Source organism: Phoenix dactylifera, chromosome 2, assembly GCF_051530095.1.
Source record: "Phoenix dactylifera cultivar Ajwa chromosome 2, Ajwa_hap1_PhDact_Kaust_v1.1, whole genome shotgun sequence".
NCBI lineage: Eukaryota > Viridiplantae > Streptophyta > Magnoliopsida > Arecales > Arecaceae > Phoenix > Phoenix dactylifera.
This window is the reverse complement of record NC_143191.1, coordinates 12,977,633-12,994,108: the sequence shown is the minus strand read 5'-3', so window position 1 is coordinate 12,994,108 and position 16,476 is coordinate 12,977,633. Positions and strand designations below refer to the sequence as shown.

General features: G+C 38.1%; 2 protein-coding genes across 2 annotated transcripts; both read left to right on the top strand.

Annotated features, from left to right (window-relative positions):
- On the top strand, positions 1-8,765 carry LOC103696274 (eukaryotic translation initiation factor 5A-2-like). The gene is made up of 5 exons (XM_008777839.6): positions 1-267; positions 4,892-5,014; positions 5,104-5,160; positions 5,259-5,333; positions 8,384-8,765. Exons 1-5 carry the CDS (start codon positions 145-147, stop codon positions 8,483-8,485), a joined length of 480 nt encoding a protein of 159 aa, XP_008776061.1. The 5' UTR covers positions 1-144; the 3' UTR covers positions 8,486-8,765.
- Positions 8,766-12,863: 4,098 nt separating this feature from the next.
- LOC103696276 (chorismate mutase 2, cytosolic-like) lies at positions 12,864-15,745 on the top strand. The gene is made up of 6 exons (XM_008777841.5): positions 12,864-13,013; positions 13,104-13,323; positions 14,682-14,768; positions 14,847-14,990; positions 15,092-15,184; positions 15,372-15,745. Exons 1-6 carry the CDS (start codon positions 12,988-12,990, stop codon positions 15,621-15,623), a joined length of 822 nt encoding a protein of 273 aa, XP_008776063.1. The 5' UTR covers positions 12,864-12,987; the 3' UTR covers positions 15,624-15,745.
- Positions 15,746-16,476: the final 731 nt, after the last annotated feature.

The window sequence follows — 16,476 nt, the reverse complement described above, 5'->3', positions numbered from 1 at the left end:
AGAAGCGAAACCCTAGCGCGCTACATAGAGGGGTTCGGGTTCCTCCGATCGTTCGTTTTTTGTTTTTTTTGGGTACAACCGGTCGTCCTCTTCGGTGCCTCTTTCCCTTCTCCATTTCTGTCTTGTTGCCTTGAGGGAGAGAAGATGTCGGACGAGGAGCATCACTTCGAGTCGAAGGCCGACGCCGGCGCGTCGAAGACGTTCCCGCAGCAGGCTGGGGCCATCAGGAAGAACGGGTACATCGTCATCAAAGGCAGACCCTGCAAAGTAATGGAAGCCCCATCTCTTCTCTCTCTCTTTCCCCATTTTTTCTCGGTTTTTTGGTTGAATTTTAAGGTTACTCTGCTTGTTTGAGGCGTGTTCGTGGTGTTTTTCTCTTTTGCTGCTGTAAGAATGACACTTCATGCTTGATTTCATTGAAAGACTGACGGTTATCTACTGCTTTGGAAATATTGTGGAATTGATTTGGATTGTATGTCGTGGTTTTAATTGGGTAATTATTATGCAAGTGGATGTGATGATTTGGAGACAGTAAAATTTGTAATTTACATGATTTGGGATTTAAGATCGGCAAGTGATTCTCTAGAGGGGATACGTGGCTGCATTAGATTCATAAGATGATGGCTTATTGAAGGCCAGGGAAATCAAATGAAGAAGATCATGCATGTTATGCAATCTTGTTGGGCTCTGTGTAGTAATCCAATGTTAAGTGTCATGGCTCTTATTTTTTTATTTAAATAAAAGAAGTTGGCTTGTACAACAGGAAGAAAACAAGAGTCAAGAAGTAGTAAGTGAAATAATTTACACAGGTATAACAGTACAGGAGTGTTCTGAATGTGTTATCTTGGACTCATCACTTGTATTAGTCTTGTTTTATTGTAGGAAATGAGGAAGAGATAAATATGGGTATTTTAATGGAACTGATGTGGATCTGTGAGCGTAATGTTTAGTTGTATTTTTGTTGTTATGTTATTAAAATAAGATAGTTTGTGGCAACTAGAAAAATCAAGTCGTGGCATGTTATATGGATTCGAATGTTTTGGAATCAGACAGGTTTACATTCGTGATAATGAGGATGTTGTTATAAATGAATGGCAAAACTAACAGCAAAGTTAGAAAATTACATATTTTAGGAAGCAGTGTTAACTTGAAATGCAGTGATTGGTTGGTTAGTTTGTTCACATAAAAAAAAATCTGAAAATGTGCTTGATAGTTATATTATTCATTGCATTTAGTAATCATTTTAAATTTCAGTTTCCTTGATGCGCTGACTTCTAGATATTCATAGCTGTTTCCCTGCCTTACTACAATGGAAAATGTTATCTTGATGGAAAAAAAATTGTAGGAAGTGGAAGACTAGAAAAATAGTTGAGTAACATTCTTGTGCAATGCCTATGTGGTTGGTTATTTGAGTAACTGTTATTCAAAGCCCACACCTAATGGGTATAAGGCATTATCTGTTTTATTGGGATTAGTGAACCAAAAGCTCCCATGCCTCTCCTTCTTTTCTTTTTGGTTAGTGGCAGTCTAAACAATGATGGTATTTAAATCTTCATCTTTCCTCTAGGCTTTTGTTGCAGGATCCTTTCAAACCACCTACTGCACCAGTTCAAAAGCAAGTTTATATGTTTCCTAACTAGAAGCAGTCAGGGTCACATTGTCAAATCTCGGATTCACCATATCAAATTTTTGACAACAGTGAATTTGTATATTTCACTTTGTTTTGCAGAAATGTATGCGGACATTCCAAACATAAAGACTTTGAAGTGATTTTAGTTTTCATAAAGAAGATACTACTTAATTTACCAAGCAATAATATAATATGAACTTAAACTTAAATTGCAAAAAGTTGTTTATTGATTCCCTTTTCTTTCTTTGTGGTTGATCAAATTTCTAGCTTAATTTGCCATTTTAATCTAAGCTGATGAAAGAATGTTGTTCTGACCTATTAGATTTTCCATATTGTTTTGAGTTGGATCAGGAGCAACTTCTGCAATTTTTTTTGACTTTATTGTAATTTATGGGTTGAGTTTTTTTTTTTTTGGGTCCCATTATGACTAGAATTTATAAATGCAATTTTTGAATCAACTTAGGTTAAAAATGTGAAAAGTCATTAGAATTGTTGCTTGAAGTAGTTCTGATGTTTATTTTTGTTGGTTGTATGGGTTTGAATTATGGAATTTGTCAAAACAAAGACAGTTATGTTTAATAAAACATGGGTTTTCACGCACCTTCTCTGTATTGTGATTCCAGAGTTTGGAAATGTGAGATTTTAAGCCGTATGAATGATTCTTAGGTTCAGAATGATTGTGAGCATTGCTCTTCGTTTTCTTTCATAATTTTCTAGAAATATCACCAAACACTAGAATTTGGTTATTCTCTCATTTAGACCCTTTTATGGCCTATTATAACCTTAAAATTCAAATCCCTAGGTTAGACCATTACGTTATGTCACCGTAAACTTTTCTGTTCTTTTTTATGCTAATTCAAGTCAATGAAAATGATCAAGGTAGATCTTAGCCATTGCCTTTACGTGGGTTCCCATTGTCATTTTCCTCCATTATGATGCATATTTAATTTTTTAAATTAAGCTTAGCCTAGATACAGGATTTAATGATGCTGATCTTCTTTCTCTGTTCCCACTGACTAATATAGATATGTTCTCTATAAGCCGGCTTAATGGCATAGCCTCCACTTGTTTGGGTTCCCATACAAGTGATGGGGAGGTGGTTACTTGAAATGGTGATTTGACCAAGATTTTAGGGCTCACTAACCTGTTATCCATAACTGACCTAGGTCAGAGTCTGACAAAATTTTGGTTTTATGAGACAAAAGGATTTCATAATTTTTTAGGGTCTCTGGGAGGTTTGACGTGAGGATTTATAGTCTGAGGTTTAATAATACAACGATTTTTTTCTTTTTTTTGTTTGGGTGTGTGTGTGTGTGTGTGTGTGTGTGAATATTGTCTTGAGACTTCCCACTTGGAGAGATGGATGCCGACCAGCTGAGCTACCATCTGACCAGCTGAGCTACTGTCTGTTGGCACAAACAGTGAATTTGAAAAGCTATATAATGGTTTATTATTAGAATTTTGGGCCATGTGCATTTGTAAAGGACTGCAAACACACTATAATGAAAATCATTGAGAAAAGAGGAGGTTGATAATCAAAGCCAAGATATCTAAACAAGATGTTTTGTTAACAATTTTTTATTATGTTTCATCATTTTCAGCATGTAATGCGATTCTTCAGTCCCCTGGGCCACCAACTCATTTAGTAAGAGGCTAACAAATTCCTCTCCCTCACTTTTTTATTTAGCATAATGCAATAGCCTTAGCTTATATGACATATCTGCAACTTTTAAGAATCATACACTGAATCCTCTAAGTCATTTTAGAACTGCAGGTGCATGATTTAATTGCTGCATCTGGTTGGCCACAAATTTTTTATCAGCACCGGCATATATTTGCTTGGCATGATACCTTTATTTCACAAATCCAATTTAAGTTGGTGTATGTGTAACTTGATAACTTAGGAAGATACCTATTAGGAAATATGGCTTTCTGTGTAATACACATGCTGAAGTATGTTTTTTCCTTCGTGCTTCTTGTTATCAGCATTTTATTTGTACATGTCCTACAGAAGAAATGGTCTCTATTTCTCATCTATTGAACCAACTGATTTATGTCTATACTGGCTTTGATGAATTTTGCTTTAGTATTTCCCTTCCGTAAATGTCTTTTATGGACCTGAAATTTTTGGTCATGTCAACTCTAGATATCTTCAACCTTTTTCAGCATAGAAGCAAATTAATATGTAGTGCCAAATGAGATCTTTTGACATGCCATGTTTTCTGGCTGTTGGTTCTTCAAAAGTTTTTCTTTTGTTTTTTTTAACCTTGTCATGCAATTATTTCCTTCTTTCGAATGATGTTTGTGGAATGCTGTCTTTTTTTCAAAAAAAAAAAAAACAGTTTCCATTGTTATGCTGATTTTGCAAATTTTTGGATGCACTGCATCTGGATTTTTTTTTTTATATGTAAATCTGGCTTTCTTTCAGCTTCAAGTTTCTCTACCTCTTTCTTGATATGCTTCAAGTATTCATACTTGTTGAAGCAGTAGAGGTGCTAAGTTTAATTTGCAATGGTTGAATAATTTCATCTCAAAGAATGATTGTTCAGAATTCCTCTTATTCAGACTTGCATAAGCAGAATGAACTCGCTGATTACAGACCATCCATTTTGATGAATTAGGATATACTAAATTTTCTCATGAATGCTTGTTTGCGAAGTCTCACACATATGGATCATCCTTGTGTTTTCAGAAGTAATTGTCATTGTTCCGAGACTGAAGCTTTCTGCATTGTCAACCTTACGTGCCTAGACTGATTGCCATTTAGAACATTTGTTTGATTAATAGACCAGTCCCACTTACAATCAATTCCATTTGATGTAGGTGCAGACACTTGTTCAGTGTGCACAATTCATCCAATTTTATGATAGCCAATTCATCTCAACAAGCAGATATTTGTTTATTTCCTTCATTGCAGATTGTTTAGAGATCATGGGATGCCATAACACTTTCTGCTTAACATTACTTTCTCTAGATTATTAATCGAAGATATTGTTTGACTTATCTACATCATTCTTGATGTGCTTTTCTTTCTTGTATTTTATAGCTTAGAATATAATTAATAGTAGTGTTTCTTTCATGCTTACATGTTGCTTATGAGAAACACTCTTCTAAGCTTCCTGAAAAACAAAAGCTTCCACCCTCACTCCCCCAACCCTCGACAGAGAAAAGAAATTTCTTATTTTTTAAAAAAATAAAAAACCCAATCCAAAAGTTAACGTTGCAGTTGTGATTGATTTTTTATGATTTCCATGGTTACAGGTTGTTGAGGTTTCAACCTCTAAAACAGGCAAGCATGGTCATGCCAAGTGTCACTTTGTGGCGATTGATATTTTCACTGCTAAGAAACTTGAAGATATTGTGCCGTCATCCCATAACTGTGATGTATGATTCTTCTCCTTTGTAGATGGATGGATTTTTTAAATATAATATATGATTTGGGTTATCAGATTCAATGTCTTTACATTTTGCAGGTTCCCCATGTTACTCGCACTGACTACCAACTCATTGATATATCTGAAGATGGTTTTGTATGTCCATATTTTGACTTATTCAGCATCTTTTTTGCTATTTTGATGCTAGAAGCTGTTTACTCAGAATACCAATTTGTCTGAATCTGGTCCTTTAGGTTAGTCTACTGACTGAGAGTGGAAACACAAAGGATGATCTGAGACTCCCCACTGACGAGACTCTGCTTACCCAGGTCAGTGCCTCCACTTCAGCTTTAAATGAATTGCAGCTTTTATGGGAGGGTCCATATTTAGCAGGAACTCTATTGATATAATCTATCCAGTTTGGGAGTTTGTGGAAGGTCGAAATGGGCCCGTAAAGTTCGGCCTAACTATAACAAGTGGCTTGAAAGTTTTGAGCCCAAGCTTGGTTCTATAGTTCTAAATATTTTTGTCAAGCCCATCTAAAATCTGAGTGGATGGAAAGTTGTTCATCTGCCTCAAGTCATGAGTACCTTTATATATAGTTAGGAACCCTTTCTGGATCTCTATGAGTTCGTTTCATCAACTAATTGCCTATGTGCAGTCATTTTGTGCTTTTAAAAGACATTTCAAATTTCAGTGTCTTTAAATGATTATGCTTGGTTTATACCCAGGTCATTCCTCATATGGGAAAGGGGAGGTATTATTGATGGCAATTGTTTTCCCCATGGAACGCTGAACCATACCGAACCACCCCTTCTGGGCAGATCTAAACTGTACTAAGCCCAAATTGGGATGATTTAGCCTCTCGGCTTTGTTAATGCACCGAACCAGTGCAAAACTTCTACTATCAGGCTGAACCGCTAGGAACCACCTAGTTTTGATCAGCTCAAGGGGCGAACTAGCCTAATAAGACATGATTCCCATTCGGTTCCGCTTTGGAATTCATGCTCACCACATGCGAGCTGTCTGTAGCTCGCCAAGCTTGGCTGCTCGAGTTTTTTTTATATAAAAAACTTTTCTTCACCATTATTGTCGATGCTGATGCCAATGACAGATGACACCGGCTATCTACTGGTCAGCCTTCTCTCTCCTTTCTCTGCCCCCCTTCTCTTCATCTCTCCACGTCTCCACCTCTCTTTCTCCCTCTTTCTATGCCCCCTTTCTCTCCCTCTCACTCTCTCTCCACCTGGTTCTGGCATGCCTAGGCTTGGTACAGTATAGTAATGGTACCATATTGCATGGCTAGTCAGTACCACCATTAGTATCAGTATGGTGAACCATGATTTTTCTTGTAAAAAAGGGACAAATTGAAGAAAAGATGGAAATCAAAGTGACGGCTACAAACACCCAACAATTCATTTAGGGGCCTTTCCTCATGTTATTGATATGCACACTCTGCAGTCTATTTGTTATTTTCACATGAATATAATTATTCTAGCTGTTTGTTTTCATGGTGGAGGCCTTTGGGAAAGACCAACTTTTGCACATGCACAGTAAGTTTAGAGTAGTTCACAACCTCAAATGTTCTCATAGTTTAGATATTTGGAAAGAGAATTCAACCATTTAATAATTCTAGTTTCAAAATGATGACTTGGGTTGGGTCTCAGGTTTGCAAAGTTTGAGAAATATTTTTCTCTCTCCTGGTTATGTTTCCTATTTGGCATGACCTCCATTCCTACCTACCATCTTTCTTGTGGGGTTTTTGATTTCCCTCTAGATGCGATGATGGACTCTTCTCTATAATATTCTCTTTGTATTGCCCAAGCTTTTTGATGTCACGAGTCAAATTGGTTAGTAAATATTTTTATTCTGGTGGCTATTTGACTTTTATTGTTTTCATAAGCACTTGCAACTAATGGCGGCCTCATTAGCTTTTCAGAATTATTAATGTCCATTGACTGTATTCCCCTTAAGGATGATATTCTCTTGACTGAACTTTATACAAACCAATCTCTTGAAGGTCTGAATCAAATTATTGCCTTAGGAGTGCTAGATGACTTTCTTACTATCATACCGAAACCTTTAGTACAAGATATGTGATTAGAGTGGTTTTTGAGACTGCATTGTTTTTTTTTTTTCCTTTTTTTTTTGGGGGGGGGGGGGGGGGGGGGGGTGGGGGGAGGGGGGGTGAGGGGTGGTGGGGTGGGTGGGGGCAAGAACATGGTGGCTTATGCCATCTGATCTTTGTAGTGGTGAATGGTGTCCAGTCATTCTAAGATTCGGTTGTCATTTATAATTTTGGTTAGTACTTCTTCTATGAACTTCTGAGAATATGGTAGGTTGTCATCCAACATGTCGATAGAGAACTGATGTAAGTCTCAAAGTTTAAGTTAGAAGTCTATTATGTCATATGAATGTGGCAGGCTTTTGTGTCGGGATGCTTTTAAACTAGCACAGCGTGAGGGTGATATAATGGTATTATGAATCAAGATATGTTTGGAAACTTTAGGATCAGTTTATGTTAATGTGTTTATGATAATCACAAATGAAAGCTCAATTATTTTGATATAGCCTTGTGTCATTAACTTTTTTGGTGCGTAGTCATCATCAGTTACAAGCTTTCTGGCTCTCTCTCTCTCTCTCTCTCTCTCTCTCTCTCTCTCTCTCTCTCTCTCTTAAAAGTTAACATCAGAATATTGATTGAAGTGAAGGACTTGTGGGAGGTTTTGACAACCTCTTGCTAGATTACTGACTTAACAATGTTGAGGGATAGCTATTTGCATGAATGGCTTTCCCAATTTCCACTCTATTTTTTTTAAAATAAATTGATTACTTATCACTTATGAGAATTAAAATGGCTACAATTATGGCAAATCAGTTGGGGAGTCAAATAAGCTGGACTTTGATACCCCATGACGCCTTAATTTTTGATCTCCCTCCAACCCTTGATTCTGTGTATGTGTTGGTTAGTTGCTACCTTTGTAAAATTGGATCCTGCTGCTAATAGATTTCACCCACCCGACCCATGTGATCTCTGTGTATGTTGGATTAGCCCACACCAAGCCACACCAGTATAAAAGTGAATCTGACCTGTGCTGAGCCTGTTGGCTTAATGGACCAAAGTATTGGTCAGCATTGTAGATATATAGCCAACTTTTGGTTGGATCCAGGTACTGGATGCATACTTGTTTCTTCAGAAAACACTGTTTTGTTTGTATATTTTTTTGGCTCGTATAGCCAAATAAAAAGCATGTTTGACAAACTATGAACTAATTGACAGTAGGTCAAGCTGGTTAATTTTTCTTGAGATGCTTGTGAAACCAGTGATACATACCTTAGCTGTTAAACTTTTAATTTATCTCATTATTTTGTTCTGCAGATTAAAGATGGTTTTGCTGAAGGCAAGGATCTCGTGGTCACCGTCATGTCGGCAATGGGAGAAGAACAGATCTGCACATTGAAGGACATTGGTCCCAAATAAGTTTGATTAGAACACGGGTTTTAGCTATTTGAAACAGCATCAATCTTGTTGGTGATGCTTTCACAAACTAGTAAGATTGAGAGTTTGTATGTTTAAAATGACCATGGGTTTATTGAACCAAAAATCTGAGTCCTGCCATGGGGAAGTAAGAAGCCTAGGCTCGTCCCTTGACATATTGTCTTATCGCTTCATCTGTATTTCTCCCGTCAATTTGCATGTCTATTTCGTTAACTTGGAGATATTCTTCATTACTATTAATGAAGACTGCATATTCTCCGCATCTCATTCATCTAACACCTTTCAATGAACATGTGTACTGCACGGCGTTCATTTGTTACAATACCGTAGAAGGGACATTGGATCATGCTTTGATGTCACCATCGGGTATGCTTGGGTTATTCATGATGTTGGGATTGTATTTAACAGGACTTGCACTGCATGACAATTCCCTGCCTGGAGAAATGTGCTATTAATGTTCATCTATATTCCAGTCAAGAAGCTTGTATTGGGTTTGTGCCAGTTGATTCCATGCATTTTTTTTGCTTGAATATATAGATTGATCTAATATCTGTTAAGATCACGAATATATGGATTGATAATGGTACTTTGCTTGTTCCCACTAGTGTTGTAAGATTGTTGCTTCTTTGTTTAAATACTATAACTAGAAGAAATCATATTCTACACCAAGTGCACTATGTGGCGGTGCACCATAACAATTTCAGCTGTTCGTTCTTGTGGTGGTTCACCGGAATGAGTGTTTGATGAATGGAGTCTATAAGAACAAGCAATTGTGATTGATGTGGTGTACCGCCATAGGGTGAATGTGGTGTAGGATATAATTCCTCTATAACCAGGGAAAAAATGGGAAAGGGGGAGATTTGGAATACATTATTAGATTAATAGCATCATGCATGTTACATCTTGGGAGTTTATAAGGATCATGAATTTTGTTTCAGTGATGGTCTAAGTTGGGAGTAGGCCAAAAACTTGCTAGATATTAGTAAGGAGATGGTAGGTCCATTTATTCAAGACACAAGGAGCAAGCCTAAGCAGGAATGACCATTGCATTCAAGCTAAATGCTGTTTGGAGAAAGCTTGTTCGTGGAAACCAGTTAAAATTTGAGTTTTATGAGACCTAGGATGTGATGAGCGGGTGGAGGGTTCTTTCTTTTTCTTGTATTCTTATTTTCTTTACTCATTTTCTCTAGGGGAAAAGGCAGGTGGAGGGTTTTCTTTTGTTCGCGAGATGCTTTTTTTTAAAAAAAATTTTAATTTTTTTACAAACTCTTGGCGTCGTTCCAGTCAATGGTATCTGCAATTTATCATCCTAGAGAGAGAAATTTATCATCCTACAGAGAAAGAAAGGCTGTCTGGGAGAAAATTCATAGTTTATCGAAGTGGATAGAGCTTATGGAGATGGCACTAAAATCTAGGAGATGAGAACGCGGGCATCTTAAGCAAAGGACCAAACAACACAGGCATGGTTTTGTGCAAGATATACGGCTAAAACAGTGGGAGTATGAGATGGAGGTATGCATGATGCAACTGAAATCTAGGACATCAATCAAGTATAATTTTAATGAAGGCAACTGTAATACAATGAGAGATGGCACTTGACGATTGGTTTGGAAATGATTCATGGATTGAGCCGGTATAATTAATAAAATTATAAAATTGTAAGCGGGACTAGATCTAATACCCAAAAGTAACTTTAAAGTTGACTGACTTAAATTACATAGAGAGAGAAAAAAAGATCCACTAAAATTATCACTTCTATTCCACTTGGGATTTGCACGGATCACAATGTCGATAAATAAGTTCAATTTCAGTTTATATTTCGGCTAAGCCAACCTACAAGTTAAGTTCTAACCGAGCACAAAATAGAGAGCATCCCCACCTTCATTGTGATCGTCGTCGCCATCCAATCCCACTTGAAGGATGTTGTTGGAAGAAGCTTTACTACTTGGGCTTGGCAATCTTCGAAGCCTTTCATAAAAGAGTCAGTGGTACACTTGACAATCTTAATTTGAACTCCTTCAAGGCCAAATAAGTTTCCATGACCTTAATAGCTCTCTCTTCAGCTTAGGCAACCTTCTTTTCTGCTTTGACTGCTTGCTGCTCTGCTGCTTAAGCTTTCTTTATAGCCTCAACCAATTGGAGCTCCATGGTTTTGGCCGTAGACCTTACCATTGTAACTCGAGCTAAGCAAGTTACCCAAGCTTCAAGGTCTCATATGAAAGCAAATAAGAGAAGAAAAAGGAATAATAACTTTTATCGACACGAGAATGACCCAAATTGATGCACCCCTATAGCTACCCAAGCTGATTGCATCACGTGTCAGATCGGGGAACAACACTAGAAGTTCACTCGGATCACGATTTCAAATCTTATTGACGAATCCAATCATTGCCTCAAAAATTATACCAAAATGATGGTGCTTTGAGGATCTCAATCCATGCAAATCCACATTAAATGATCCTCATTAAATGCCGCTTCTAAAACCTTCTGCACGGATCTAGAAGCATCAAAATGTGACCTCGGGCAGCTTAATAATATTACTTCTGTCACCTGAGCAGAGATAAACTTGGGCTTGGAAATAAAAGGCAAGTGATATGATATATACTTGTCGACCTGACCTCCGTATGATCTAAGGTGTCTAACCTCGGTATTTTTCGAAGTACTTGACCTCAAGGCTAGCCAAAGTTACGTTCTGATCAAACCAAGCAACGGAGAAGAGCCATGTGTCTCCCATTAAAGTCTGTTTGAAGGCAGTTAATGCTCATTAAGGGCGTGGCCATGATCGTAGCTGCAGTTACGACCTATTATTGGTGTTCGGTCATTACTGCATGATCGGAGTAGTTAATTCTTACCCACGTATATGACTTGGCGGCCGTTACTAAGTGGTAAAGGCACATACCGCCAATCCAATAACAGGCGTCGACCTCCCTCTACATAAGCGGACAAATGGGGAATCCTCAAGTAAATTTTTCTCTCCATTGTCTCTTCAGAAACTCTATCTTTTTTTCAAACTCTCTTTGTTTTTCTAAAATCTGACTGACTTAAGCATCAGAGGGTCCCCCATCGGACAAACTTCGACAAGAGAACTTTTTTTTTCCTATTTTCAGATTAGCAAGGTATCGTTCTACCCAAGCTCTAGTTTGTTTACCGTCAGCTACTTCTACCAACTCTTCAGCCCAGCTTTATAGCTCGGAGCCTCAATTCCGACCTCATCTTCACCTCAATTGTCTATCGACCTCAACTCCTCAGTTTGGATTCTAGCAGCAACAAGGTATTCCAAGACTCTTTGGATATTGGAGTTAATTACCCAAGGATTAGGTGTCCACCGATGGAAATTTTCTCTCCAAAAGTGAGTGCGTACCAGAGAGAGAGAGATGAATTTAGGGCATGCTTGATCTCTGCTTCCTGATTTTTTTTAAATAAAATGAATTATTTTTTAAATAATCTATATTAACTTCTAAAAAGCCAGATAAATGATCCTATCTAAGCCTAGTCCCTCCTACTTCTCTCCTCTTCTTCTTTCTTTAACTCCAAAAACTCCTTCCAATTGATGTTTGTCTCCGAGATGAAGGGTCTTATTGGTCTTAGGATCCTCCGGCATCCAAGCAGGTCTTATATCAAATCAGATAGCCTAAGGTATTGCAAGATCTTATCGGATTGGCACGATCATCGGGAATGACTCCTCATTCAAAATTACTTAGAAAATTTGATGGAGTAAACAAGCGAGCAGCCCGATTGGATGATTTATTTTATGCCAAAAAAAAAATAGTGGGGCCTGCCCTCTCCAACCTACTTCAGCTGGCCACCATGTCTTTCCTTCCTCCTTCTCTCTCTCTCTCTCTCTCTCTCTCTCTCTCTTTCTCTTAGAGTTGTCTCCTATCTTTCAACGTTCGGTTCTAACCGTAATTTAGTAATATTGAAGCTAATCAAAAATTTTGTCGGACTGATAAAATCTCCTGGTATTCAAATAGATCCTGAGAGTGTGAATCATCAGCTTGCATATACTTGCATCACAAGCAATGAACAGCCGACACCCTACCCCCACCATTCCACGCAACGTTTACTTGTCTGATCACATAAGTCAAAAGTCCAGTCAACCAACAGACCGCGGTTTCGCATTGGATTCCGTAGCTTGCTGCTACCCCAAATACTCCCCCCCTTCCTCGCGGTTTCGCAGTGGATTCCGCAGCTTGCTGCTCCCCCAATTTCTCCCCCTTCCTCGTCTCTTACCGTATCCGAGGTGGATCCAACTTCTCGCCAATCGTAATTCCGACAGGATATTAGTGTCGTCATCCGGCACGTTTTCTTGGATAGATTCCCTCTTAACGGTTAAAAATAAAAGATATATCCAATTAACAGATTATTAAGTAATACTAAAGCGTATTTATAGTATTTCTATAAATAGTAAACAAACCCCTTCCGGCCCCCCATTCTCCTCCCCCCCGTTCTCCTTTTTCGAGTCGCATGCTCGTCATTGGGACGTAATGGCCTCCACAAAGGTCTCCAACAGGTACTCTCTCTCTCTCTCCATGGCTTCTCCTGTTCTTCTTCTTCTTCTTCTTCTCTTCTTTACGCTCGCTTCTCCTTCCTTGTGCTGTAGGGCTTCGGGAGAGACAGAAACCGGCGACCCTTCGAAGGGGATGATCACTCTGGCATCGGTGAGGGATGCTCTAATTAGGCAGGAGGATACGATCGTGTTCAGTCTCATAGAGAGGGCCAGGTTCCCGCACAACGCCCCGGTGTACGACCCTTCGTTCCTGGGGTCAGGGCAGTCCCTTGTGGAGTTTTTCGTCAGGGAGTCCGAGTCTCTTCATGCCAAGGTCCCTTACTCCCTTACCCTAGTTTCTTTTTGGTTTTTTCTCAATCCCCTGTTTATTCTATGTTCTGGAATTAATTGGATCCGGATAAAAATCTGGTTCTATTAGATGTTATTGCTCTATAAAATTTTAGCTGATAGCAGGCCCAATTCTTTCATTGCTAGATGATTGGATCTTGGGGGTTTTCACTATATCCTTAAGAAAATTGCTCTGCAACTATCATTCTCCCACCACTATAAAGGACAGTTTTTGGCTAGTTATGAAGGGGTTGTTTAGATGTGCAAAAATATTATAATAATAGCACACCTTGAGCATCCATTTATAGTTTCATACATTGGGAAGCAGCAGGCTGGCAGGTAGCTCAGTTGAGAACAAGAGTTTTGAGTTGCAAGAACATGAGAATTTGGACAGATATGCAAACACCCAATCCCAACCAAAGTAGATTCATCGTGTAATTGTGATACCTATTTATAGATGTTATAAAAGAGTCTGCCTCGGGTGAAATAACTCATAGAGCCCCAGTCCCAAACTCTTAGTGTTTGCTGAAATGCTCGAAAAAGCACAATTTTTTTGCAGATGCCTCAAAGATTTGGTAGATAGCATCCTGCATTCTCGATTACAAATATGTCCCCATGCATTTGCTTTGTTTTCTTTTTGCTCTGAATGGATAATCAATATTTGTGGATGACTCCTAGGCTGTCTTATTTTCTTTCTGACAAATGTAAGTGCATTTTTTCCTGCATGCAAAATTTTGACTTTTCCATGTATAATGGGTATTGCATATCTGTTTAGTATAAGATGGAGGTTATGTCATTTGAAGTCCATAATTCTAATAGTAGATCCCTGCAGTTGGTGAATAAAGGAGATTTCTAGTTCATATTTGTTCTTTTATATGTTTCGTGCAGAAATTTTTTTAATCAAAAGATAAGTATGGATGGCTCATCATACACACAGATTCCAGTTTTCCTATGTATTTTGTTGGTTTAAAAAAAGTAGTATTGTGCCTGCATGACTATGCATTCTGGAAACCATCTCCTCTGTAGACTTTGTTTACTGGATGATGCATCTAGTGGGTATACTGAACTAGCTCAGCATTGATTTTCCATAATCTTATTCATAAGCAAAATTGTTCTGTGCAATCTTCATTTATTTTTTGAAGTTAACACTTTATGAAGTTGGTCTATTTATCGACACACTAAATTACATTCAACTCTCAATCTTCAGGTCTATAATTTAGAAATTAGGTATCATGCATCATGGCTCTTTGATGTCATGGTCATTGTTCTGTTACTCTTCATCTTTATCGATTTCAGTGATTGCCTATTGTATTAAGTGTCAGAGACATGTTCAACATGTTACAGGCTGGACGATATCAAAACCCGGAAGAAGTACCCTTCTTCCCTGATGATCTACCGCTGCCGCTCGTACCTCCTTGCGACTATCCAGAGGCAAGTATCCAACTTTCATCACTCGGATTTCAGCATCACTAACCTTGATAAATGTGTCTACATTTGATGTAATTATAGGTCTTGCATCCAACATCTGCATCTGTAAGTGTGTGTGAGGCCATATGGAACATGTATTTAAATGATCTGCTTCCACTAATCACTGTCAAGGGTGATGATGGTAACTATGCATCGACAGCAGCCGCAGATCTTGCATGTTTGCAGGTAGGTCGGTCGCGATCAACTTGCGGTCATTCCGGACCTTATGTGGGCTGCGAATAGTTGATTTTTATTTATCTAATTATTTACTTTCTTCCCCCTTGTAGGCTCTGTCTAGAAGAATCCATTATGGTAAGTTTGTGGCAGAAGTGAAGTTCAGAGATGCTCCACAAGATTACACTCCAGCAATTCGCACTAAGGTCTCTTCTATTTTATACACCTATATCAGTCAAAGTGAGCTATTTTTTCTTTTTACTGCAAAAAAATAAAAAAAGACCCGTACTCAGGTGATAGAGAACCATCATATTTAATCTTTTGTTTTTTAGGCTTTATGAGAGGAGAGAAGAGTATACTGTTGAACTTACTTCATCCTCCTTTTTCACGCAGGATGGGGATGCTTTGATGAAATTGTTAACATTTGAGCGTGTTGAACAGATGGTAAAGAAAAGGGTAGAGAAAAAGGCTATGGTGTTTGGGCAAGATGTAACCTTACAGGACAAGGGTAATAAGGTGGAGTTCACTGATGGTGAGATCAAGTGTAAGGTAGACCCCTCGGTGGTTTGTCGTCTCTATGATGAGTGGGTTATGCCCATGACAAAGCTTGTTGAAGTTGAGTATCTCCTCCGTCGTCTTGATTGATTACGTTGGTTGAATTTTGTGTTAGAATGGTGTTTTTATACTTTTGATTCTCCAAAATAAGAAAATAAACATATTGTATCGAGGATGCTGATTCATCCCATGAAGCTTGATGATTCCTTTTCCTTTTTCTGCTTTCTTTTAATTGAGGAAGTTGGACTTCTAATGATCTTTTGATTCTAAATCCTAGAATTTGATTAAAAACATGGGTTTCAGCATGGACTAGCTTGTGGTTAACAAACTATAGGTGAACCCGTAATCTAAATTGGTACAGTTTAGTTCTTTATATCTTGGCACAAAGATTCTCATTTTCTTTTTTTGGTTGATAATTTCTAAGATATGAGCTAGTAGAGTACTGACATTTTTAACCAAGATGTTTTAAATTTTGCCCCCTTATATTACTAGCCTATTATTGGCTTTGAAAACACTAGATACTAAAATCGTTAAGTTTTACCATATTGGTCAATTTATTGGCATCACAGTTGTATATTTTGGAGTTAGAAGCAGCCTCTTGAGAGTTAGAAGCATTGGCATACAATGACCCTGGTCTCCTGCAAGTTCTATCTGTAGTGGCTACCAAAAGCTTGAGAATAGTCTATTATCAGAAGTCAAACTACTTGCAAAGCGTTCGTGAGGGAATCATGCTGAAGCTAGACTTCAAGCTATCTTAGAGCTGACCATAGTGGAGCCATTTGAAGCATCTAAATATACAATTCTTAAGGTGATTTTGATGGCAAACGCAGCCCCTCCAAGAACTTAAAACGCTCGGAATCATCCCTAAGTTCATTCGATTTTATTACAATTTTTCGAGAAAAGGGTAGCAAGTATTTTCACATAATTATACTATGTAATCTTG

Excerpts from the sequence above, each read along its gene's own strand:
- LOC103696274 (XM_008777839.6), top strand. The coding sequence starts at position 145 with ATGTCGGACGAGGAGCATCACTTCGAGTCGAAGGCCGACGCCGGCGCG. Across the intron at positions 268-4,891 it reads TCAAAGGCAGACCCTGCAAA|GTTGTTGAGGTTTCAACCTC; the intron begins GTAATGGAAGCC and ends CCATGGTTACAG. Across the intron at positions 5,161-5,258 it reads ATATATCTGAAGATGGTTTT|GTTAGTCTACTGACTGAGAG; the intron begins GTATGTCCATAT and ends CTGGTCCTTTAG.
- LOC103696276 (XM_008777841.5), top strand. The coding sequence starts at position 12,988 with ATGGCCTCCACAAAGGTCTCCAACAG. Across the intron at positions 13,324-14,681 it reads CCGAGTCTCTTCATGCCAAG|GCTGGACGATATCAAAACCC; the intron begins GTCCCTTACTCC and ends AACATGTTACAG. Across the intron at positions 14,769-14,846 it reads CTCCTTGCGACTATCCAGAG|GTCTTGCATCCAACATCTGC; the intron begins GCAAGTATCCAA and ends ATGTAATTATAG.